This window comes from Peromyscus eremicus, chromosome 4, assembly GCF_949786415.1.
Source record: "Peromyscus eremicus chromosome 4, PerEre_H2_v1, whole genome shotgun sequence".
NCBI classification, from domain to species: domain Eukaryota; kingdom Metazoa; phylum Chordata; class Mammalia; order Rodentia; family Cricetidae; genus Peromyscus; species Peromyscus eremicus.
Window position 1 is genome coordinate 6,152,369 of NC_081419.1, and position 25,703 is coordinate 6,178,071.

General features: G+C 51.1%; 1 protein-coding gene across 1 annotated transcript; it reads left to right on the forward strand.

The window, feature by feature from the left end:
• The first annotated feature begins 2,058 nt into the window (after nucleotides 1-2,058).
• On the forward strand, nucleotides 2,059-13,369 carry Plpp7 (phospholipid phosphatase 7 (inactive)). The gene is made up of 2 exons (XM_059259030.1): nucleotides 2,059-2,757; nucleotides 12,583-13,369. The coding sequence occupies exons 1-2, from the start codon at nucleotides 2,307-2,309 to the stop codon at nucleotides 12,945-12,947; spliced, it is 816 nt and encodes a 271-aa protein (XP_059115013.1). The 5' UTR covers nucleotides 2,059-2,306; the 3' UTR covers nucleotides 12,948-13,369.
• The last annotated feature ends 12,334 nt before the right edge of the window (nucleotides 13,370-25,703 follow it).

A 25,703-nucleotide genomic window follows, 5' to 3' on the forward strand; every position in this document is an offset into this window, starting at 1 on the left:
ATCTATCTTTCTATCTTCCTATCTATCATCTATCTATCTATCTATCTATCTATCTATCTATCTATCTATCTTCTTATCTATCTTAGTCACTTTCCTGTTGCTGTGATAAAACACCATGACCAAGGCAATTTATAGAAGAGTTTATTTGGGCTTATGGTTCCAGAGGGTCAGAGTCCATAATGGCGTGTTGGCAGCAGCAGAAGCTGAGGGCTCACAACTTGAACCACAAGCACAAAAAGAGAGTGAACGAAAAAAGGCATGAGTTTAAATTCTCAACGCCAGGTGACACACTGCCTCTAAGGCCATGAGTCTCTAGTGCTGTCATCAGCTGGGCACCAAGTATTCAGATGTCTGAGACTGTGAGGGACACCACATTCACACCACTATCTCTCTTTCTCTGTTATTTGCTGTTTATTCTTTTTCTTTGACTTGCTTTATACTTAATAAACTCACTTACTCAAACCCAAAAGTCTGTCTGTTATTGATCATTCTCCAGATCAGACAGAACCACTTGTTTGGAGTCCAAGGTGAAGGAGCTCATGCCTGTTGCCACACCCAAGAGGACAGATGTGATGGCTGTCTCACCCCCATGCTTGGTCTGAACTGAACATTCTGGAAGAGGAATAGGTGCCTAGTCTAGCTCAGCTATATGCAACTGGATTTTGCAAGGATTTTACAGGTAGAAGCAACAAGGTTCAGAGACGTAACAGGCTGAGTGAGGCCTTGCAGCTGGTACTAATTGATCCCTGTGTCCCTCCTGTAGAGCCTGGGTTGGTCTTCTGTGGCTAGAGCCAATAGGACCTGAGTTGCCCACTTGTCCTTGAGAGTTTCTGGGGTGGCCCTGGGCCTTTATGCACAGGCTCTGTGTCTTGGGCTGAGCTGGACAGGCTAACAGACCATAATCCCAATGTCATGAGCCCCAGATGGTGACTTCTCACTCTTCCGCCAACCACACTGAGCATCTCCTCATCAGCAGCCTAGGGCCAGGCAGCCTCAGAAGGGCTGTGGCCTCAGAGTTCCAGACACTACCCAGGAAGCTGTAGGAGGCCTCCCTCAAGCCCCACGTGCTCAGCAGGGCCTCTCTGGCTGCCCTCTGAGGTACGCTCTGGAATGCACCCCTCTTCTCTCCTTTCCCATGTACCAGCAGCTGACGCTTCATCTTTCCTACAGGACTATCTTTGCACCCTCAGCTTCTCATGTGTGTGCTTCCTCCATGAGCCAACCCCTCCAGGCTTGGGTCCTGCAGCACCTCTAGACAGTTGTGGTCATTTATGTCTCATTTGCTTAATCTATAGGGAGCCTTGATCTTCTTGATGGTTGGGGACAGGTCAGCTCCACTCTGTAGTGTGCCCAACTCTAGCACAGAGCCAGGAGCTCAGTGGCTATGTGTGGGTACTTATGTCACTTGTACAGTTAGTTCCAAGTACCAGGGGCAACCTCCAAAGAGGCAGATCTCTTCCCAATTGATTACCCATCTCTCTAATGGAAAGTCAGTTTCACAAACAACCATTTGATTGCACCATGGTTCATTATAGCAAACAACACTGCATTTTAAAAGAGAAGGAGGAGGAGGAGGAGGAGGAGGAGGAGGAGGAGGAGGAGGAGGAAGAGGAGGAGGAGGAGGAAGGGGAGGAGGAGGAAGGGGAGGAGGAGGAAGAGGAGGAAGGGAAGGAAGGAAGGAAGAAAGGAAGGGAAGGAAGGAAGGAAAACAATCAGGCCTGCAAACTTAGTGTTCTCACTAAGTGGGTAGAGGACCTTGCCCTAGAGACCACAGCATAGGGCGTTTGTGACATCAAGAACTCCTTCCAGCCCCTGGGACTAGGTTCCCACTGCCCAGCCAGGGGAACAGGAAGGCCTGGCTACTGTGTGTCTGCGTTGGTCAAGAGTGCAACTGAAAAAAGCAGGTGTTATTTTGGGGTCCATCTCTGCCAGAGCCAGAGGCCAGAGGGGAGGCCACTGCTGAATCCAGACCTATGGACTACATTTCCCAGAGTCCTTCAGAGCCCGAGGACCAGCCATTGGCAGATTTAAATAGCCCAGGCCCGAGGCAGCCAGGCCTCAGCTGTGGACTCATCCGCCTCTCAAGTGGCTCTATTGGCTCTGGCCCCGCAAGGGTGGGCTCCATTGGCTACCCAGCTGGCACCGACGTCCCCTTGGAGCCGGGTGGCAGCCGGAGGTAAATAGCATGTGCAATCCTCCTCTCTATATTTAACAGCTGCTACAGAGAAGGTGGCGGCTTTTGTCTTCTGGGAGAAGGGCCTTGGAACTGGGCTGGGACTGGCCTTCTCAGAGTGAGTGAGGTCACCATGCCGGCTTCCCAGAGCCGGGCCCGTGCCAGGGACCGCAACAATGTCCTCAACAGGGCCGAGTTCCTGTCCCTGAACCAGCCCCCCAAGGGGACCCAAGAGCCCAGAAGCTCAGGTAGGAAGGCCTCAGGGCCCTCGACACAACCCCCACCCTCCGGCGATGGGGCCCGGGAGCGTCGCCAGTCACAGCAGCTGCCCGAGGAGGACTGCATGCAGCTGAACCCCTCATTCAAGGGCATCGCCTTCAACTCCCTCCTGGCCATTGACATCTGCATGTCCAAACGACTGGGGGTGTGTGCCGGCCGGGCTGCATCCTGGGCCAGTGCCCGTTCCATGGTCAAGCTCATTGGCATCACAGGCCACGGCATCCCTTGGATCGGGGGCACCATCCTCTGCCTGGTGAGAAGCAGCACCCTGGCTGGCCAGGAGGTGCTCATGAACCTGCTGCTAGGTGAGTGTGCGTGCTGGCCACCTGTCACCTGGCCTCGCCAGGCCCTTTGGGAGGACCCAGCCCCACCCCTTCCAGCATCAGCAGGTTCCCTGAGAAACCAAGGAACTCATCTAATGAGGTTAGACAGGAAGGGTGCCCCAGAAACAGACAAGCCTCTAGTGTCGTGAGGCAAGGGCCCCTAAACTGGGGGGCCTTGAGCATGCAGAGGCCAGCAGGCACCCCTGGGAGCCAGATCTCTGCACCGGGCTGCTGCTCAGGCAGAGTTTGAAGAGGCTGAGGCTATGGGGTGAACTTGAGAGCTCTGCTGAGTGACCTAGAGTGATGCCACTGTCAGGTCATTGTTCTGACCACTTACAGACAGTACTGAGATCCCCCCACCCCCATTGTCCCCTCCTCCATGCTCAGTTCAGAGACCCTACAAACTGCCCAGGATTTTTCTACAGAGTCTGAAGGTTCAAGGGACCCACCTAAGGTCCCCTACTTACCCACTCTGATCCTCTTGGAGTACTAGCTTGCTCCTGCCCAAGGATATCTCTGGAGAAAGGAGTCTGGTCATCAGTTTCCTTTGCCAAATTCTTTGCCACCAGCCCTCCAGGTTAGCACTGCCATGTGCCAGTTGCCATGTAGTGCCCATGTGGAAAGCAAGCCATCCCTTCTCCATGGAGATGATACCCAACCCCCACCCAGCTCATCCTCCTGGTGCCTCCGGGTCCCCAGGGCGCTCTGGGAGCCTTTGCTTCTACCCTCTGAGCCAGGCCCCTGCCTGGGTACGACAGGCAAAGCTGACTTCTCTAATTCTAGAAGGAGTTTCAGCACAAATCCAGGTGCCCCAGAAACAGACAAGCCTCTAGTGTGGAGAAGCAAGGGCCCCTGCAAACTGGGGGGCTTTGAGCGTGCAGAGGCCACCCGGCACCTCTGGGGTCACAGCCCCTCCGTGGAGTGTGGTCTCTAGCATTTTAGCCTACGGGAGAAAACTGACAGATAGCGAGGTGGTGGGCTGGGGCTGCGGCTCAGCTGGTAGAGTACTTGTCCAGCATGCACAAAGCCAAGGGCCCCGTGCTCAGCGCCACATCAAACCTGCCATGGTGGCATGTGCCCACATCCTAGCACTCAGGAGGAAGAGGCAAGAAGATCACCAGTTCAAAGCCCTTCTTGGCTACCCAGTTTGAGGCTAACCTGAGCTACGTGAGACTTCGTCTCAAAACACCGACAAGCTGGGCATGGTAGCATATCCTTTTAATCTCAAAACCTGGGAGGCAGAGGCAAGCAAATCTCTATGAGTTCAAGGTCAGCCTGGTCTATAAAGTAAGTTCCAGGCTAGCCAAGGCTCTATAGTGAGACCCTGACTCAAAAAAAAAAAAAAAAAAATAGCCCCACAGTCCAGATCACCTTCCAGGACGGACCCTGGTCACCTCCTCCATGCAGGGACAGCCACCCTCCACTGAGCGGTAGACCTGTCACTTAGCTTCCGATGCCCTGGGGTACTGTCAGCCCTGGAGCCCAGGCCTTGGTCAGGGTGGACTCTATTTGCCTCCCCTCCCCTTAGTTACTGTGAAAACTTGATTAAGTCAGTTCTCACCTCTAGGTCTCAGTTTCTTGATCCATGCAATGGGGCAACAGGTCTGTGGTGGAGATTTGAAGGGAGCTGGCGAAGAACCATGGCTGATGTCACTATTGTAAGAACTGCGGGGCCTGGAGACATCTTGTCCAGCTCAGCCCTCACTCAGAGCACAGGGCACATGACCAGTGCCCAAGGAAATCTCTGGGCCCAGGGTGAGGTCTCATGCCTACAGCCAGGACCCTGAGGGGCAGATTGGAAGCAGTAGAAAACGGGTGCTCAGAAGGCCGTACATGTGGACAGTCAGTCCCCTGCCTCCAGCCCTGTCCTCTCAATGAGATGCCAGAGAACCTAGCCAGAACAATTTCAGCAGCTAAAGAAAGCTTAGAATCAACCAGTGTGAACCCCAGGCCCTCTGTGGCCACAGCAAGGAACTTCACCTCTTGGAGCCTCAGTGTCCTCATCTGTCAAATGGGTTGTTAGGACATTTGAAGGAAATATCCTAACTTGGAGGGCTTGGCATGTGCTAAGGCTAGGGGGCACTTAGGTGGCCATGCTGTCATCATGGTAGCATCGTCAGCTTCACTAGGTCAACCTCTGACAAGGTCCCTTCTGTGGTCCAGATGCTAGTGCAGTGACCCCATCCTTTCTTTCTCCCGCTCCTCAGCACCAGGCTGGATGGCCCTACAGGGAGCCAGGTGACGGAGCCAGGTGGAAAGTGGCTCGTGCCTTGTCACCATGATCCAAATCCTTTATTTATTCATTTATTTTTAGTTTTTCAAGACAAGGTTTCTCTATGCAGCCTTTACTGTCCTGGAACTCACTCTGTAGACCAGGCTGGCCTCGAACTCACAGAGCTCCGCCTGCCTCTGCCTCCGGAGTGCTGGGATTAAAGGCGTGTACACCAAGACCCTGCTGACATTTAAAATTTTTATTAGATTTATTTATTTAATTTGTATGTTTGAGATCATTTTAGTATGTTGTCAATGTACATCATCATCATTGTGAAATCATCACCGTTGTCTACCTGCGGTTCATTTCTATCTGCCCTAGCTGAAGCTCTGCTCCCGTTACACACAGCTCCTCACCACCCCACACCAGCCGCTGGTGGCAACCATCTCTTCTCTGTCTGTAAATCCAACCGCTCTAGAGGCAGAGGCTTCCTGTGCATGGATTTACATGGCATTTGTCTTCCTGGGACTCACTTATTTCACTTAGCGTGAAGTCCTCAGGGTTTGTCCTGAGTATGTAACAGCACTGTCTTTCTTTTAAAAACTTAAAAAAAAAAACAAAACACGTATTTGGGGGGTGAATGCATGTGTGGGGGCCAGAGGATAGCCTGTGGTAGCCTATTCATTCTGTCCCATAGGTCCTGGGGATTGAGCTCAGTCATTGGGCTTGGTGCCTTTACCACTAAGCAATCTCCCCAGCCTGACTTTTTCCCTTTTCATGGCTGGATGATATTACACGGTGCAAATGGACCCCATTGTGTTTGTCCTTTACCCAGTGAGAAGAGTCTCCACTTCCTGGCGCTTGTGGATATTGTTGCTGGGGTGCGGTGGGGGTGGGGCTGTGGGGGGGCAGTGTGCATCTCAAGTCCCCACTCCTGGCTCTCTTGGCTGCTCAGAAGTAGATTGTTGGTCATTTAGTAACTATGTTTAATGGTTTAGAAGAACTTCATATGTTTTTCACCCTGACTGTACATGTCACCTTCTCCTGGCTGTGCACAAGCATTCCAATCTCTCCATACCCTCACCAACACTTACTACTATTACTAATTATTGTTATTTTTTTTTATTATTTTACTTTGATTTGTTATTTAGGCTAGCATACAAATGAGTTTTACCACGACCAACACTTAGTTATTATTAGTTGGGTTGTTTCTGTTCATTGTATTCATCTGAAACTTTTGAGACAGGATCTTACGTAGCCCAGGATGGCCTCAAACTCACTATGTAGCTGAAGCTGGCCTTGAGCCCTTGAGTGTTCTGATCCCAAGTGGTAGGATTACAGTTATGTGCCTCCATGACCCACCCTTGTTTGTTTGTTTGTTTGTTTGTTTGTTTTGCAAGAGCATCACTCAGGATAGCCTAGGCTGGCCTCAAGCTGATCCTCCTGCCTCTCTTCCCAAATGCTGGGATTATAGGCATGAGTTCAGCTCAGGTAACTAGGGGTGGGTGTGCATGTTTTGTAGGTGTGCATGTATGGCTATGTGCTTGTGTGTCGAGGTCAGAGGTCTCTCTGATATCTTCCTCAACTGCCCTATATCTTTTTGTTTTGAATAAGGGCCATTGATTTGGCTAGTCTGGCAGGCCAGTGAGCTCCCACGATCCACCTTCTATTGCCAGGTTACAGAAGCAAGTTGCTTTTATGGGTGTGCTGGGGCTGAACTCAGACTCTGAGGCTGTACTGAGCCATCCCCGAAGCCTCTGGAGGGAACTTTTAAAAGACAAAAATAAATAGGATTAAGCAGAAATTTGAGAGAACATCCTCGGCTGCAGGATGGTCTGAGATTGAGCAGGTGTTTGCTGGGCAGATGTCCTGGGGAAGCTTTGGGCCAAAGGCTCTGGTGGCTTTGATGCCAACTTCTGGTCCACAGAAGACAGGTCACAAAGAAAGTGGGCCTGTCCCTTAGTCCCTCCCCAAGGGTAACCTGTTTGTGTTTTGGGCACCATGCCTCTGGCCCTCTCCCTGCACATACCAACATACAGCGTTTGTCCCGTCGTGTTGACTAGCACGGCCCCTGTGCTCACAGACTTGTCCACTGGATGCCCATACTTGCAATCCTGTCTCATCCCCCATGTCGCTTTTTGCCAAGAACAAGGACAAAGCCTCTCCAGCCTTGAGCCTCCCACTCAGCCCTCAGCCAGCTCTTCAGAAGATTTGTCTGTCACCTCTCCTAGCCTCTGCCCACCAGCTCTTGCTGTTGGGGACAACTTACTCTCATGAGACTATGTGCCTTAACCCTGACTGAAGGACATTTAGGCTGATCTCAAATCTTCAGTTAGATACACTTCTGCCTCCAAAGGTGGGACACTGCTTTGTATTATTTTAGGGGTACTATGTGATGGCCGGCCTCCTGGGGGTCTTTGGCCACCCAAGTCCCCGTGAGGGTTCTGACAGGCGATAGAAAGGAATTCACCCTACAGGGCAGAGCTGGTGTGCCAGTATATTCATACAATCAGTAGGTTCACTCTGGGACCCACTCCCAGCAGCACAAGCCACTCAGCTGAGGTGGTACCCTGGGGACAGTCTTCATGGAGCCGGCTTCGGGTATGGACTCCTCAGTTGAGAAAGCACAGGCTCTATTATGGTCCACTGTGAAAAGCCACTTGGGTCAGGAAAGTAGGGGACAGACCAGGACCCACCCTATAGCAACCTGGCGTGGCATAGGGGTGGAAGGAACTCACAGGAAAAAGGAGCGATAGTAACTGTGTGTGTACACAACTACATACATGAACTCACTCCTCAAGTCAACAGAGCAGAGAACTCTGTGCCAGAGGCCAGGCCCATCCCAGACTCCCTCTGTGCTCCACTCTCCCAACCTGTCCACTTCCTAAATGCTCCCCAGAGAGATTGTATCTTTTTAGAATGTTGCTTTGATATTTTAAAAATAACTTTTTGCAAATGTGGTTATATATATATATATGTCATAAAATGTCATTTGAACCTTTCTAAGTGTACAGTTCATTGGCATTAAACATTACTGTGTGGCGACAGATGTCGCCACCATATATCTCCAGAAGTTCATCCTCTTACAAAATTGGAAGTCCTCCCCCATGAAATCCTAACTCTCTACTGCACTCACTCCCACCCCCCCACACTCTGCTTCCCTGTCTATGAACTCAGTTGCTCCAGGTCCCTCATGTAAGGAATTCTATGGTATGACCTATCTTGTAAAAGTAACTAGGGATGGGGGCAGGCAGGGTCTCATGTAGCCCAGGCTGTCCTTAAACTCACTCTGTAGCCAGGAATGACCTTGAACTTGTGATCCTCCTGCCTCCACCTCCTGAGTGCTAAGATCACTGATGTGCACCACCACACCTGTTTTAAACAGTGCTACAGACTGAACCCAGGGCTTCGTGAGTGCTTGGCAAGCATTCTACTAAACTACATCCTTAGCCGAAAATCACCTTAAGACCATGTGTACAAAATGCACATTCCTGGGAATGAAATGAGTGCAGAGAGACAATTTAAAAACAAACAAACAAACAAAACTCCATCCCCCCCCACCACCACCCTGCTCAGAAAGAAGCCCTGATGCCAGGCCGGCCAGCCTTGCAGGCCTCCCTGCATCCAGACACCGGCTTGCATCATTCATCTGATGGCCCAACTGTAAATCCTCTCTTGTAGTTGGCCTTTTCCATTCAGCATGCCCGCCCCGAGCTCTCCCTTGGTGGCTATAAATACCCGGAGGCCTTGTCATCTGCAGTGGCTGCTGGGCACACCTTGTCTAGACTCAGCCATGCTGTGCTGTATCTGTCTGGCCTTGAAGGGCACTGGGTCGCTGCACGATTTTCAGGGTTCTGAGGTACACAGCAGTGGCCATCCTTAACCAGGAGTCAGATGCACACCTCAGATCTCTTCTCAAGGAGACAGCCCTAAAAAGCAGAAGTCTGGGACCCAGGTGGGAATGGCGGTCCTAAGCCAGATGCCCTTGGAATACAGACCTATTGACGTTCACTTCCCGGTGGCTATGGAGCTCTGACTTCCACTTTCCAGCGCCAGAATGGAGGTCAGAGGCAGAGGCCACCTCCAGGCTAGAAGCACCAGGAACTTTAACCCACAAACCTGTCCCTCTCATATTAGGACATATCTCTGCTCCTTGCTGGCCAACAGCCCCACGCCCCCCACTTGCACCTTCCTGTCACCTCCCTAGTCCTGCAGAGGGGTGAGCTGGCTGAGGTGGCCTTCAAGGGGCCATGAGAGGTCTCCCAGCCACCTCTCTGCTCTGTCTTCCGGTAGACTGTGCTGCCTGTCTAGGGTCTTCCAGCACTCTAGTTTCCTGGCCATCACAGGCCCAGAGGACTGCTGAGCTGCAGGGATAAGGCAGGCCCTCATCACCCCTAATGCTGGGAGGGAGGCCTTCAGGACAGCCAAGCTCGGGAACAAGTCAGGCACCAGTCCCTGCTTCCCTGTGGGAAAGATGCTGTATATGAACACTGCTGACTCAGAGGATGTGAGACACAGCACGGCTTCTCTCTGGTCCTCTGCTGTGGCCCTGGGTGCTACTCATTATCACTGCCTGAGAGAGCCCTCAAAGAGGGCTCCAGGTTGCTCCCTATGGTATCAGAAAGGGATGGGAGCGGGGAGAGATTGGCTTGCCAAGTTCATGTAGTCTGCAAGTGGTAACTGAATCTGGTCTCTCATCCTGGATCCTAAGTGTCCAGCCACTGCCCTGCTGAACCTTAGTAAGTGGAGGCCCAAGGAGAAGAGTGACCTTCCCAAGCCCCACAGCAAATCAAAGACAGGCAGCATTCACCAGCTCCTCAGCATTCACTATTCCAGCCTCAAGCTGAGCCTCTTCCCAACTGGGAGAGGTGTTGTGGGTTAGCAAACCCAAGACAGGCGGAGTTCTCAGAGCAGAGGATGGCAATGTTTGTTTCTATTTCTGGCTCCAGAGTATGTGACAGTCACAACCGCACCCAGGGCTGGCCACACTGGAGGAAGGGAGGGAGAGCTGTCCTATCCTGTGCATTGAGAGGGCAGCCCCACAGCCTCTTCTGTTCTTAGTCCTCAACATCCAGACAGCTGCAGCCTACCGAGGCTCTTGTCCACACTCCCCACCTCTCTGGTAACACTGCTCTGTGCACTTTGGTGACTGTCTGTCTCCCCCTTGGCCATTAGGAGCCTGCCAGCCTGTCTGCCTGGCCCCAGGTCTGACACACACCTGTTCATCTCAAGACCAACCGTACCCAAGAATGTGCGTATGGGAGCCAATAGCTGCTCCGGTCTGCTTGCTGTGTCTTGTGAGACAAGGTCATTATGTAGCCCAGGTTGGCCTCAAATTCATTACCCTCCTGCCTCAGCCTACAAAGTGCTGAGATAACAGGCATGCATTACTATGCTTGGCCCGTCATCAAATCTCTCTCTCTCTCTCTCTCTCTCTCTCTCTCTCTCTCTCTCTCTCTCTCATGCTGGCTGGGGTTGGAAGTCAGGTACCTGTACATTATTAACCCATTCTCTACTACTGAATTGCACCCCCGCTCTGTCCTTTCCGATTGCCATGGAAGTGTTGGCTGAATCAGCCATTGACATACATGGAGACGTTTTAGAGACCAGATCCTGGCCAGGCGTTCTCCAATAGTGGTTACCACTTACCCACCCCTCTGATGGGCCAGGCTTCTGAGGCAGGGCCAAATGCCACCTAGATGCTGGGACTTCCTACTTTGGCACAGAGTGCTGTATGTCCTGGGGCTTCCTAAATCCCTTCCTTGGGACCGCTAGTCACCCTTACAGGCACATCCGGCCCCCCCTCAGAGAAATAGTATCTGTGATATACACCTCACAGGTGGGAATAGCTAGGTGACACCCTGAGTCATGCAGGCGTGGTGGCCATGACACACTGCTGGTCTGCCTGCAGCTGTCTGTCACTAAGAGGGCCTTGTAGGTGCTGGGACCTCACTGGTATCTCATGAGGAGTGGAGAGGAAGACTTGGCTATGTAGCTAGGCCTTCTAATACCAGCCCTGGCTCCAGAGCAGAAAGATGTGAGCTCTAGGACTTCATTTCGGCTGGGAAGGGTTGTCTGTGCCCCACACTAGCAGTCAGGGAGCCCAGGGAGCCACTGTGACTAGCCGATGGCCCAAAGAGGTAGAGCAACCCAGCACACCCACACAGTGGGGTGGCAGACACAGGGTGGAGGCAAAGGCTTCCCCTAAACTTCCAAAATGGGGAAAGAGCCCAGGCTACGAACCAAGTTTCCATGCAGTGAATCAACTAACATTTGGAGACTGCTGCTCTGTGCGGGGCCAAGTGACACACCTATGGGCAAGACAGGCTCAGCGTCACCTTCGTGAGGAGAGGTTCTGGAGTGGCCACTACAGAAGAACTGAAAGAGGACATACAGCCCGGGTCTACCTGGTCTGTGAGTCAAGAGTGAGCCCAGAGGCCTAAAGGGGACAATGAAGACAAAGTCAGTGGGTTGGGAAAGAGCAGAACATTCCAGAAAGAAGGAGAAACAGATGGGAATATTCCATACCCAAGGCTTTGTTGTCTTCTGTGAGGTGGGCTGATATGTGTAGCCTGGCAGCTGTGGAGGGCACTTTAGGTGTGCCTCAAAATACTGCACAGAGGAGCCAGGTATGTGGCACATGCCTGTAATCCTGGCACGTGGCGGGCAGAGGCGGGATCTCTGCAACTTCAGGGGTAGCCTTGCCTGCTAGGCGCACAGCACTGTGACCGCACAGCACTGTGACTGCACAGCACTGTGACTGCCCAGATGCCACCGACTGTTCTGGCGATGCTGAGTATGTGTTATGTGAGTTACAGTTCAGCTTTGTAAAAACTGCCGTGCCCTGGGCCCTGGGAGAGCCTCACTAACACACTTGGAGAGGAATTCTGCGGCCTAGGCCCCTCATCTCAGCCCTGGAACCCTGCGGCTACCTGTAGCTGCTCAGGACACCCATCACTAGTGGTGAGGGTAGGGAACAGACACGAGTGAAATCGGGCAAGGAGGGACTGCAGGGATGGCTCAATGGGTAAGAGCACTTGTGGCACAAGCATGAGGACCTGAGTTCAAATCCCCAGCACCCACATCAAAAGCTGGGCATGCCCACGTACACATGCCGCTAGCTCAGCACTGCATAGGGCAGAGACAGAAAGCTTCAGGTTTGCTGGCTGTCAGCCCAATTGCAGGCTCAGTGAGAGACCCTGCCTCAAAAACCAATGTGGAGAGCAACCAAAGAACATAGTCATTGTTAACTACTGATACACACACACACACACACACACACACACACACACACACACACACTATGGGGAGGGAGAAAAAGAACGTCAAAATCGCCAGATGGTGATAAAAAGGAAGCAAGATGGGGAAACTGTGGTTGGAGCTTCTACAGACAGGGACCAGGGGTGGCATCTCTGCTGAAGAACGTGGATACCCCAGAGAAGGGAAGTCCAGGTAACAGGAATGGCTAGTGCAAAAGCCCTGGGGTGAGAATGTGCCCTGAGGTCACTGAGGCCAAGACGAATGAATGGAGGGGAGGGCTGGGAGCTTGGCCAGCCAGTGGCGCTGACGCCCAGGCCTCTGTGTCCCATCCACAGCCCTGCTCCTGGACATCATGACAGTGGCTGGAGTACAGAAGCTCATCAAGCGCCGCGGCCCGTATGAGACGAGCCCTGGACTCTTGGACTACCTCACTATGGACATCTACGCCTTCCCTGCTGGCCACGCCAGCCGTGCCGCCATGGTGTCCAAGTTCTTCCTGAGTCACCTGGTGCTGGCGGTGCCCTTGCGTGTGCTGCTGGTGCTCTGGGCCTTCTGTGTGGGCCTGTCACGGGTGATGATCGGACGCCACCACATCACAGACGTCATCTCAGGCTTCATCATTGGCTACTTCCAGTTCCGCCTGGTGGAGCTCGTGTGGATGTCCTCCAACACCTGCCAGATGCTCATCTCTGCCTGGTGAGCCAGCACCCACCGCCCATCCGGGCTTTAGGCAGAGCTGGTCCCAGAGAGGTGGCTAGAAGCAGGTCAGTGGGGAAGGACTGACTCCACTTCCCCATTCCGGTAGGAGGCTGACTTGTTAGTACTGTGGGGCTTCCTGTCCTTTTCGCTTGGACTCTGAGGCAGCCAGGACAACTCACATGGGCTGTCATGCTTAGCCTCTATTCTTAGTCTGAAGACAATAGATGAGAACAAGATGGCCATAGGAGGGGCAGAGTCTTGTCCCTTCATCACCATGACAGCGGCTGTACTGTGCTACAAGACACCACAGCACAAAGCTCAGTGAAATATTCCCGCCTCTCACCCAACACAGGTGCCAGTCCATCAGTGATCACTGACAGCTTAGGGTGCCTGGGGGCCCCAGCCTGCAAGATACTTCTGTGGTCCAGGGCATTTCGGGAAGTACTGCACGCTGCCCCGACAGTAGATGTTCACAAGGGCACAGATTATTTGTAAAGGCACTGATGTGTCCTATAGAAAAACCAGCTGTTCAAGTTGTGTTTAACTCAGCGTTTCCTAAATTTATTTGACCATAGGAGTCATTTCTCCAGGAATAGCTAATAACCCACCAAGAACCTAGTGAGTTTGGGAAGCTACTGTCCAGGAGCTACTGGGCCATGAGCTGGCCTCTCTCACAGCACCCAGCCCTGAAGCCTGGGGAAAGCAGGTGCCCGTGCCAAGACCTACCGAAGACTCCTGCCATGGTCTCTGGGCAGTGGCGCAGCTTTGGCCCCCAGGGGCCGGACACTGTGTGACCTAATAGGTCAGTTTCCAAGTCAGCCATTTATGGATGCGCATTTCATGTGACAATACAGTGATATGCAAAGGGCCATTGTCCTATGTGGTTTTGTTTTTTTGTTTGTTTGTTTTTGTTTTTGTTTTTTAGTTTTTCTAGACAGGGATTCTCTGTGTAGTTTTGGAGCCTGTCCTGGATCTCACTCTGTAGACTAGGCTGGCCTCGAACTCACAGAGATCTGCCTGTCTCTGCCTCCCGAGTGCTGGGATTAAAGGCATGCGCCACCAGGGCCCGGCTTGTCCTGTGTGGTTTTTAATGTGTGGGATAACAGTGGCATTCCCTGGTGGGAATAGCGGTTTTCTCATCTCAGACATGCCTGTGCCACTGGTCAGGGGACCAAGAGGGCAAAGGTCCCAAATAAGGGCAGCCTGAGCTGCTCCTGGACTAGTCCGGCTGCACTGTCTCCTGCAGGCCTCCTCTGGGGCTTGGTCACAGGCACTGCCCCTCTGCCTGAGGCAGGGTTGGGACTTCTTTAGTGGTGCAGGAGTCTGACGTCCCTTTCCTCCAGCCCCCAGCCCTCCCAGGGCTCCTCCCTCAGTCCCAAAGGCTAGATTCCTGTCCCCTGGAAATGGACTGGTGACCTACCAGCTACTACGAGGGAGGTTGAGGTGTCGGTCAGAGCACGGGTGCCAGGATGAAGCTCCCAGAAGTCGAAATGTACACGCAGACGGAGGGACGAATGTCAGGCAAGGTACACAGGATGGAGACCAAGCCTGGCCTTCCACAGGCCAGCTCAGGGGCTGGGGTGAGCTGGAACCAGCACTCATTCCGCTCATACACCTCGAAAGTGGGTAAGTGATGCCCACTTAGCAGATGAGAACACCAGAGTCCCAAGTGGGCAGCAGCTTGCCCAAAATGGCTGGTGAGGTACACGGGTAGGAGCCAGCTGCCTCTGCATGTGGAGATGGCTGCCCAGCCTTGATTCCCCTTGGCATCAGCCACATCTCTCTATGCCTCTGCCATCTCCCATGATCCTCTTCTCAGGCCTATGTGTGTTTTTGTTACCCCAATTCTCTCATCTTAGAACAAACCATGTTGTCTCAGCGCCTCCTCCAATGTGGCCTCACCTAAATTTTTTTTTTTTTTGGACAGGGTCTCACTGCACAACCCTGGCTGTCCTGGAACTCAATATGTACACCAGAAAGGCCTTGAACTCACAGAGATCTGCCTGCCTCTGCCTCCCATGTGCTAGGTTCAAAGGTGTATGCCACCACCAGGCCTAAATACTTTTCTTTTTCTTTGAGACCAGGTAGCCCAGGCTGAGTTTCAGGTCAGCCTGTACCAGATGGTGACTTTGAATTTCTGACACTCCTCCTCTACCTCCCAAGTTCTGGGATCAAAGGCATGAGCCACCACACCCAACTTACTCAGTGCTGGGGATGGAACCAGGGCTTTCTGCATGCCAGCAAGCTCTCTGCTAGCAGGGCCGCATCCCAGCTCTCTAAACAGACACATTTGGGGCATGGGAGAGGTGATTTAGTAGTTAACAGTACTTGCTATTCTGCTAGAGAACCCAGGTGTGATTCCCAGTACCTCACATGGTGGCTCACAACCATCTGTAATTCCATTTCCAGGAGATCCAACACCCTCTTCTGGCCTCTGCAGGCACCAGGGACACACATGGTGCAGAGACATAAATGCAGGCAAAATACTAATACACATAAAATAATAAAATAAAAATAAAACATACACGTTAACACACACACACACACACACACACACACACACACACACACACACAAAATCATCTTATTTCCAAAATGGGTTATAAACCATAGGTACAAGAGTCGGGACTTTAAAGCGTTGGGGGAGGGGTATTAAACCTGTTATTCCCAGGATCCTTCAAGAGAGGGAAGGGACTTCTCTGTCCAGCCCACACAGCACTGGTGAGACTGCAGTCTGCTCCATCTGAGAAGCAGCTAGGGCAGGGGGAATGGAAGTGGGCTCAGTGTCTGCCAGCTTGCCCTCCAGCTAGGACACCACCTTCCATGTGCTGTCGGTATGCCTGTGGCTTAAGGCCCCACCTGCCCTCCCAAGGTCACCACCTGCCCATCTGAGGGTCCCTTCTCTGTGTGGAGCCTCCATGTCTCCAGCTGCACCGGGGTGCAGAAGGTCATGAAGACACTTGGAAGAGGCAGGTACCAGCAGTACCATCATGGTGAAAAACCCTCCTTCAACCTTGAATCCCGGCTGACTTCAGCATCTTTAAAATACCTTCTGCACATTCCCACGGGTGCTGGAAGTGCCTGGCAGGGTGCTGAGCAGAAGGGGTGAGGGCGTCTTCCTCCATCTTCGCCCCCACCTTCCAGGATCAGCATCCACAGCAAAGCCCGATCCAGAAATGGGCAGGGGATAGGCTTCTGCCTACCTACAGGGACCACATCTCCTGGAAGGACATGGCCCTGGGAAGCTACCTCTAAAGGGCTGTGGAGGTATGTCAGAGTCTTTAAAAGAGCTAAGACGTCAGGAGGGCGAATGGGTACCAAAGTGCCTGATGGGAAGGAAGAAGTCTGGAGAGGCAGATGGGAATGTTGCCAGCCACTGCCTAGAGCAACATCCTGTGTGGTAGCAGCAGCAGCTGGTGCCGGCGTCCCCACCTGAGCCTTGGTGGCCTCATCTGTTGGAGAGCGATGGCATTTGTCCCTTTGGGCTGTTGAGTAGTTCAGGGGTGCCCTCCACATGGGAGCGTGGCACAGTCTGGGTTCAGTGTCCATCACAGAGGCTAACCTGTTCGCCTCTGGACGTGGTCCCTCTGACACTCTCCTGTCTCTGGAAGTGGCTAGCCTAGTGGCTGGCACACAGGACAGATTCTCAGGGAGACAGAAGAGAGGGACGAAGAAGAAGCTGCTATCCCTTCTGGACCTGCTCACTACTGTGCTCCTGCAGAAAGCCTGGCTGAGGTAGGTAAGGGGCAGGTGCTTCATTACAGCTGTAGGCCCTTAGTCAGGGACGGAGACAGAAAGTGTGTGTGCACTCGGAATGGTGAACACACCCAAGAAGGAGGAGGAGTCTCCTGCCTTCTGATTTTGCAGTTAGACGTCAAATCTAAGGCTTCCCACAAGCTAGACAAGCTCTCTACTACCGTGTTACATCCATTTTTACTTATTTTAAGACAAGGTCTGCTGAGTTGCCCAAGGTGGCCTGGAAGTCTCCCTGTAGCCCAGGTTGTCCTTGTCCTTGCAATCCTCCTGCCTCAGTCTCCCAAGTGCAAAAATGGCTGGCATGTGTCACTACATCTGGCTTTAGAAGTGGAAATCCCACTGCATCACAGTCCTCTGAGATCATGCTTGACCTGACCTCCTGGATTCCATCCTGACTGGACACTAAGTATGCTGGTAACAAGGTTGGACAGTCTTGCCATAGCTTCCAGAAGGTTCCATAGACATGACAGCTCCTCTACCCTTCTTCATCCCCACCCATCCCCCTGCCATGGTCCCATGGACCCATGAATGTCTCTGCACCAAAGCCTGGGGTTGGCCCTGACTTGGGCAATGCCCTCCTGCCTCCCGCTGTCTTCTTTCTCATCCCACCCAGCATCACCTGTCTGATACCCCCACTGCCAGGCTGCAATGACTACATCACAGAATGTAAAACAGGAGCCCAGAGTCCACCAACACCAAATTCGAGGCAGGCGTGGGACTTCCACATGTCATTTGGCTCCTGAGCAGATCTGTGAAGGTCTGATGAACCCTGACAGCAAGTAGGAAACAGGACTGGGCTGAGGCTCGGTGGGTGGAGAGCTTGCCTGGCACCCACAAAGCCTGGGTTCGATCTGCGTCACTGCAAAAGCTGCACGTGGTGGCGACAGTCCCGGCACTGCAAACGCTGCACGTGGTGGCGACAGTCCCGGCACTGGGAAGAGGGAGGCAGGGAGTCACCTGGAACACTCAGGTGTGACAGACCCGAAGGACTGGGGTGAACTTCTGCCCCACAGAGTGGCAGGGCAGATGTGTGTGACTTTAAGCCACTAAGCTTGTGGCAATCTGTTATGTGGCCACAGGAAACAGACAGGGACACCTCAGGGCTCCTTCCTCCCCAGCTGCTGAAGAGATCACCAGCTTCCATGTCATTTTCCCCAAATAACCAACAACCAGGAAACCAGGAAATCTCTAGAATCATGCAGTCCAGGGCCCCATTTCCCAGACAGGGAAAGTGAGGTCCAGAACTGTTGAGGTTACCTCATGCCACCAGACGCTCCAGAGTCTGTCCCTCCCTGCCACCCTCCTGGCTCCATGACTCTGGGTCATGAGATAACAAAAGGGCTGAGATGCAGAGATGCGGCCTCACTCCCTGCTTTCATACTGGGGCCAGGACTTACGATGTCACCCCTGAGCTCTGGGCTCTGAGATACCATCTAATCTTCAGTAAAGTTAGAATTTGTCCATGTGAAGAACATAGAGCTGGAGGCCCCTGGGCACACACAGCTAGCATGATGGCGGTGGTGTGGCTGGGAGAAAATCTCTCAGGAGTGAGGAGTCGGGGGTCTAAGGGTTGACTGATGTGCTGGAGTCCTGATCTGAGGGCCTCAGAATGTGAATGTGTTTCGAAAGAGATGACCAAGTGATCCTTATCCAAACTGATGAAGTGTACTTAGAGGGAGTTAAAACAGACATCTGCACACTTCAGTGACGACAGAACACGCCTGTCGCCCCAACCCCCAGGAGGCTGAAATGGGAGGATCAGCAAGTTCCAGCCTGGGCTATACAGCAAGACCTTGTCTCAAAAAACCAAAAGCTGACACCTTTAATCCCAGCACTCAGGAGGTGGGGGCAGGCGAATCTCTGTGAGTTTGAGTCCACCCTGGTCTATAGAGCAAGTTACAGGACAGCCAGGGCTACACAGAGAAACCCTGTCAAAAAAAAAAAAAAAAAAAAAAAAACAGAAAAGCAGAACTGAGAGATAGCTCAGGAAATAAGGAGTTTGCCATGCAAGACTGAGGACCTGCCTTATAGCCCCAGAACTCATAAAAATAATACCCAGGCGTGGTGAGTGCTTATACATCCCAGAGTGCTGAGGGAGCAGACACAAGCTATCCCATCCCTTGTCTAGTCTAATTGGGAAGCCCCAGGTACCACAGAGAGACTCTGACTTTAATGAAAAAGAAAAAAGTGAACAGCCCTGAGGAAGGACACTGGAGGTTGACCTCTGGCCCACAAACACACACACACACACACACACACACACGCACACGCACACGCACACGCACACATGCACACATGCACACATACACACATGCACACATACCTGCCACACATACAGATCCCTCTCACACACACATATACACACACACAAACAAAAAGAGAGACACACGAGAGCCACCATGTGAAGACAGAGGATGAAGGTGGGCCCCTGTGAGCCAAAGACTAAATGAAGCCTCAGGAGGACCCAAGACCAACAGAAATGCTGTGGGAAGTGGGAGTGGAGGATTCAGAAGGGGCAAGGGAGGAGAGCAGCGGGAACCGCCCCCAACCTCGGGATCCACTGCCATCTGGCTCAGCAAGGATTGAACATCTGGCCAGTGTTTGGACAAAGGCATTTATGTAACCGGTGTGTGCTCGTGCTCGTGGCCCTCACTCGCCTGAACCACAGACATTACTGGTTCTCCTCCATCTGACTCTTCCATGCTTGGGAGAAAGATCCCAGTCAGGGGCCAGCATGGGGCTGAGCTGACACCACACTACGGTAACTAACAGGGAAAAGCTCAGCGGGTCCTGTCACCCTCATGCCTGCCCCCAACTCGGGGCATGGCTGAGGGCCTTATGTTCCTTTTATGTAAACTCACACACAGGGGTCCCAGTCTGCATATTCTACACAGTGTCTAGCTCTTCTGTGTTTGAGCACACATGCATATAGGTATGAATGTGAGCATGCATGCTCATACTTAAAGAGAAATACACATATACATGCACATCACACAAACACACACTGGAAAACCCTTAAGCCTCTTTCCTGTGCACATGTACCCCTGTACACATGTGTCTTTAAAGCCATACACATTTACACATTTACACAGTTGTACTAGTGTGTACATTCACAGTTGCACATGTTCTTGCACAGGTTTACATCCATTCTTAACTGCTTGCCAGAGTTAGCAATAAAAACCCAGCCTGTAAAGTGGGGAGCATACACTAATCTAAAGTTCAGTTTCAACTCAGTATCCTGCTTTTATTTGAGACAGGGTTTCATGTAGCCCAGGCTGGCCTCTAGCTTCCTATGTCGCCAAAAGTGACCTTGAATTTCTGATCCTCCTACCTCTAGGTCTGGAGTGCTGGGATACAGCAGTCTCCACGACTGGTTTATGCTGTGCTAGGCATTGAACCCAGGGCCTCATGAGTGCCAGGTGAGCACTCTGCCGATGGAGCTGTATCCTAAACTCAAGAGCCCTGTACTTTATCTGACAATGCTCACATATACGTATCACACACATTGCAAGTCCTAAAGTCACCAGGGTCACCAGGCCCAGCTGTTTTGCCAGGAGAATTTCAAAGTCTGGTCACTGGCTCACAGCTGCTCCCCGGCCCACAAAACCCCAGGCATCCAGTTATGGTACTTCCCTTCCCTCACCCCCTACCCCCAAGACAGGGTTTCTCTGTGTAGCCCTGGCTGTGCTGGAACTCACGCTGTAGACCAGGCTGGCCTCAAACTCACAGAGATCCACCTGCCTCTGCCTCCCAAATGCTGGGATTAAAGGCATGCACCACCACTGCCTGGCCAGTTCTGGCTTTTAATAATCTGGCCCCAAAGCTGGCAAGATGTTTCAGTGGGTAAAAGCACTTGTCACCAAGCCTGATGACCTGAGTTAGATCCCCAGGCCTCCCTCACATGGTAGAAGAACAGAACCAGCTCCTGCAAATTGTCCTCTGACCCCCACATGCATGCTGTGGTACGTTTGAAAATACCTATACACTAACTAACTAAATAGACAAGCAAATAAATGTAATTTTTGTAATCTTTAACCAAAAGGAAAGAAAGATGGGCATGGTAGTGCATGCCTTGAATCCCAGCACTAGAGAAGCAGAAGCAGAAAAATCTCTGAGTTCGAGACTAGCCTGGTCTACATACATGCATAGTGAGTTCCAGGCCAGCCAGAGCTACATGGTGAGATAGTCTCAGACAGAGAGAGAGAGAGAGAGAGAGAGAGAGAGAGAGAGAGAGAGAGAGAGAAATGAAAAGAAAGAAACCTGGCCCCAGGATGAGGCTTGCTGGTGGGAAAGGAATGGTCTTCCAGGAGAAGTGCTGTGGAGCCCAGAACATCCCTCCCACCAGCAGCCCAGCTGTGTAGTCTGGCAGAGGCCCGGCCCCCCTCCCCCAAGTCCTACCCAGGAACCAGGCCTGGAAGAGGGGAGTCAATCTGGGACTCATGGGAGAAGCATCCAGAGTCTCAAGTCACCTCAGCCGCTGCTCTTTCAGGCTTTGCGTCTGCTATGGGTGTGAGGGCAGTGTGTGTGGAATCTCTGCCCCACAGCACTGACCTCTTCCACCCAGGAGAGGAGGCAGAGGCATGATTGTGAGCACAGTCCTGGGGCACCCCAAGCTTCGAGTCAGGGAGTTCCGGTGGGGAGGGCTCTGGCCTGCCCCTCCAGAATGACCTGGGTCATCTCCTCTCCCTCTCCTAGAAGAAAGGAATTCTATTAGCTCTGCGCCCTGGGCCTGCAGATGTGCAGTGAGTCTCTTGAGAGCCTCAGCAGGAACAGGGAGAATTTCCTTAAGAAATGACGTGATCATTGGATTATTAGTATGTGTTTTGGTTATGCACAAATACTTTTTTCACTATAAAAAATAGAATCTATTCAGGAACACCGAAGGCAAAAAATATTTTTGTCAGTCCTTTCCAATTTTTTTTTCCTCTGAATTTGTAAAAGTGTAGGCAATTTTTTGAACAACAACAAAAACTGTAGAGTTTTGTGATCTACTTTTCCTTCCTAATAATCTGAAATGATTCCTTTACCAACAACTATGCTTTGACTTGTGGTAGCCTGGTTGGGGTCTTGTCTAGGCATCTTTTGCTTGTGATTTTTGTGGTCATTTAAATTTTAGTATGTGAATGTTTTGCCTGTAAGTATTGTTTTTGGTTTGGTTTGGGTTTTTAAACAGGGTTTTGCTGTATTGCCCTGGCTGTCCTGGAACTCACTCTGTAGACCAGGCTGGCCTTGAACTCACAGAGATCCGCCTGCTTCTGCCTCCCAAGTGCTGGGATTAAAAGCGTGAGCCACCACCACCTGGTGCCTGCATGTTTTGTTAATTCCGAAGATTGGAGGAGAAAGGCCACCAACCCAAATCATCGTAGCCAAATTAATTAAAGCAAGCAATTAATTAAAACAAGCTTTTTTATTCGTATACACAGGCTGCCTCCCCCTAAGGCGGAGTTAGAGAGGTCAGCACTGGATGTGAGGAAGACAAGGATTTTATAGCTCAAGGGTAGGGGGTTTCCAAATGGGGGATTTGCTAGGCAAAATAGGCGGGGTTACAGGAGCAGGACATCATAACAAGTTGTTCCTAATGATCTCCTGAAACAGAGACATGGTTGCAAGGTGGTGGGTCATAACAAGGTGGTCATAGAACCTTTTGAAACAAAGGTAGGATTGCAAGATGGTTACAACAACTTTTTGAAACAAAGACATGGTTGCCATTCCTGGAACAAGCAGTCAGAACAATTTGTAGTTATAAGGTTACAGGTGGGGCACAGCCCAATTCTTGAGAAACAGGTTTAATCATAAACAGAAATGAACCTGGTTTTTCTTTACTATAAGATGGCTTTTAAGCCTAAAATGGAGGTAGGCTGGTTCATTCATTCCCCCTTGTCTTATATGTCCCTGTCAAATCCTCGATAAAGTCCTAGCAGTCTTTATTTGGGGGGAGGGGGATAAAATTTATAATGCATAAATTATACCTGTTTGGTTATCATAAATAGAAACTTTTTTGTTGTTGTTGTTGTTTGAGACAAGGTTTCTCTGTGTAGCTCTGGCTGCCCTGGAACTTGCTTTGTAGACCAGACTGGCCTCAAACTCGCAGAGATCCACCTGCCTCTGCCTCCCAAGTGCTGGGGTTAAAGGCATACACCACCACTGCCTAGCTAGAACAAATATTTTCAGGCAATACACTCTTGGTATGCCAATAGGTACTTTAAGTAGCCATTTTGTCCCTTTGCCAGGGAATTTTCTTGGACCTAATACTCCAGCCCTTCATTAAGGACAAGGGATACTGTACTCTCTTCTGTAACTACTTCCTGCTGAAATTAGGACACCAATGTCAGGGCCCAGGAAGGCTGGAATGTTAGTCAAAGGCCAGGAGGGGATTCAGGCAATGGGGCATTCATCAGAAGCATCTGGCTTGCTGACCCAGCTGAAGAGTCAGGGAGCAATCATAGCTACTGGACTGCTTCACATCAGCTTTTAGCAAGTCCAGGGATTTCCAGTTTTGTAGAAGTACCTGGGGCTGGGATGGTGTAGATCACTTTTGGAGAAGTTTGTAGTGGGAAGCTGATTTCTGGATGGTGTCTGCCAGCTAAATTGCACTCTGCCAAGACAGATACAGACCAGGGACAGAATTTAAAGGTAAAGAATTAAAGAAAACCTTTATATTTGGAGCTTCCCTCTCAGGAATAGGCAGTAGGCAGCGAAGCTCAGGCTGATGGTTGACAGGAGCATTTACCTGGAGTCCATTTGACCTGTGAGAGGTGGATTCAAGTCTTATGACTTTCTCAATTCCTGGAAGCTTACATTATCATTGTTTGTAATTTGTCATAACTTATTTAGACTTTATATCCTCAGATGTTTATAATTTAAATTATTTTTAGACCTTTGTAATTTATATAAACCTTAAACTTTTTTATCCAACTATTTACCACTAGATATACATAAGCTGTTGATTACTGAGAGCAGTCTTTGCAAAGCAAGTGTCTTTAAATAGTAAAAGTTACATGTGAAACCTGTTCATCCTTTAATATGAAGCCTGTTAGTAAGGCAAACCTGTATGTGAGTTTGCCTTTTTTATTAGGTGACCTAATTGTTCTAGAAAAGTAAAGCCTGGTTTTTATATGTGAAATGCATTGACCAGGCAGCAGCTGCTGAATTAATGAAGTGCCAGTTAGCTGTCAACATCATCAGAGATCTGAGAAGGATAAATCATAACAGGAAGTACCATCCAAATGGCCTATGTGTCAATTATCTACTACCTAGACAGCTGCCCTAGGCTCCCATGGGCTCGATGGCTTCACTGGGGGCAGTGGACTTGGGTCTTCAGCTATCATACAGGACACCATCAGCCTTAGGCTACCTACCAGACCCAGGTCTGAGAAATTTTCCTGTGGAGGAGGAAACTGAGGGACTCACATTACTGTGACGAGGCAGAGCAGAGCAATCAATCCAACAGTGTCCACAGCTTGTGCAGGACCCTGGTGGCAGGCGAGACATGGGGCAGTTTTGCCCAGTGGTTAGCATTGCCACAGTCCAGGTGGAATGGTCATGTCCCATGTGTCTTCTTTGGAGACCCTAGGGTTCCCAGTACGAGCATGCCTGGAACTAGAGCAGATGGTTGTGAGCCACCATTCAGGTGCTGGGGATTGAGCCTGGGTCCAGGGCAGTCAGCCTCTTACCTGCTGAGGCGTCTCTCCAGACCTTTGGGGGTTTGGTTTAGTTTCAATGTTTCTGAGATTTTGTTTTTGGCTGCACTCAGCATTGTTTTGTTTATTTAAATTGAGGTGATGGCCTGGGAAGACGGTTCCATGAATGAAGAGCTGACTGCTTGAACAAGAGAATCTGAGTTTGGATCTCCAGTAACCTTGTGAAAACAGGCCTGCAGAGGGTGCTTGCCACCCCAGTGCTGGGGAGGGAGGCGGAGACACAAGGATCCCTGTAACTCCCTAGGCAGCTGGTCTAGCCAATTGGTGAGTTTCGGGTTCAGTGAAAGACCCTGTCTCAAAACAATGCCTGGAGAGCCAGAGAGACGGGGTTTCTCTGGCTTGAGGTTGGTCAGGCTCTTTTCTTTTCTTTCTGTTTTCTACTGGTCCTGTCTTTTCTGTTTCTCTTTTCTCGTCTCTTGGCTCTTTGAGTTTTGTTTCTCACTCCCTACTGACGTGGCTTCTCTACCTCTCTTCATTGTTACTGTCAAAGTATCGATGTGGGCTGAAACTCAGTGGGTCGAGCACTTGCCCAGCCAGCACACAGCTCTGGGTCTCTTCCCCAGGACACAAACCGGACACATTACACAGTGGTGCACACCTGTGATCCCAGCACCGCGAGGGGCCGTCAGGAAGATTGGAACTTCAAGGTCATCCTTGACTTTGACTCCAGCCGAGGCCACCTGAGACCTATCTCAAAAGAAAAAAAAAAAGTTAATTCGTGAGTTTACAAGGTTGAAACACTACAGCCATCAATTTCCTTCCCAGACAATTTTTAGCTTTATGCTACCCACATCTGATTCATAGGAACTGGCGTGTTTGTTAAAACCCAAGCTGCTCTTCCATGCAGTGTGTGTTTAAATTGGCTTCATCTCTGACTTACCCTTTCTTCCCAGGTCCTCAGCCCTCCTGGGGTCACGCTCCTGACTGAATTGTGCCTCCCCAGTGCTGGGATTAAAAGCATGCCCCACCGCCAGGCTGCTTTGGTTTTTTAATTTGTATACTTCTTTCTTTCTATTGGAAGCAGTAAAAGCATGTCACAGTGCACACTTGTGAGGTCAGAGGATAGTCTGTAGGAGTCAGTTCTCTCCTTCCACCACGTGGGACCCAGGGATGGAACTCAGGTCATGAGCCTTGGTACCAAGTGCCTTTACCCACCTAGCCATCTGAAGGGCCCTGTATGTTTTATTTTAAATGCATATTTTCCTTCCAGAAGTTCCATTGGTATTGGAGTTCCAAACGTGTCTGGGGCTGGATGGATAGCCCAGTTGGTTAAGTCCTCACTGAGCATGGCTGAGGGCCCA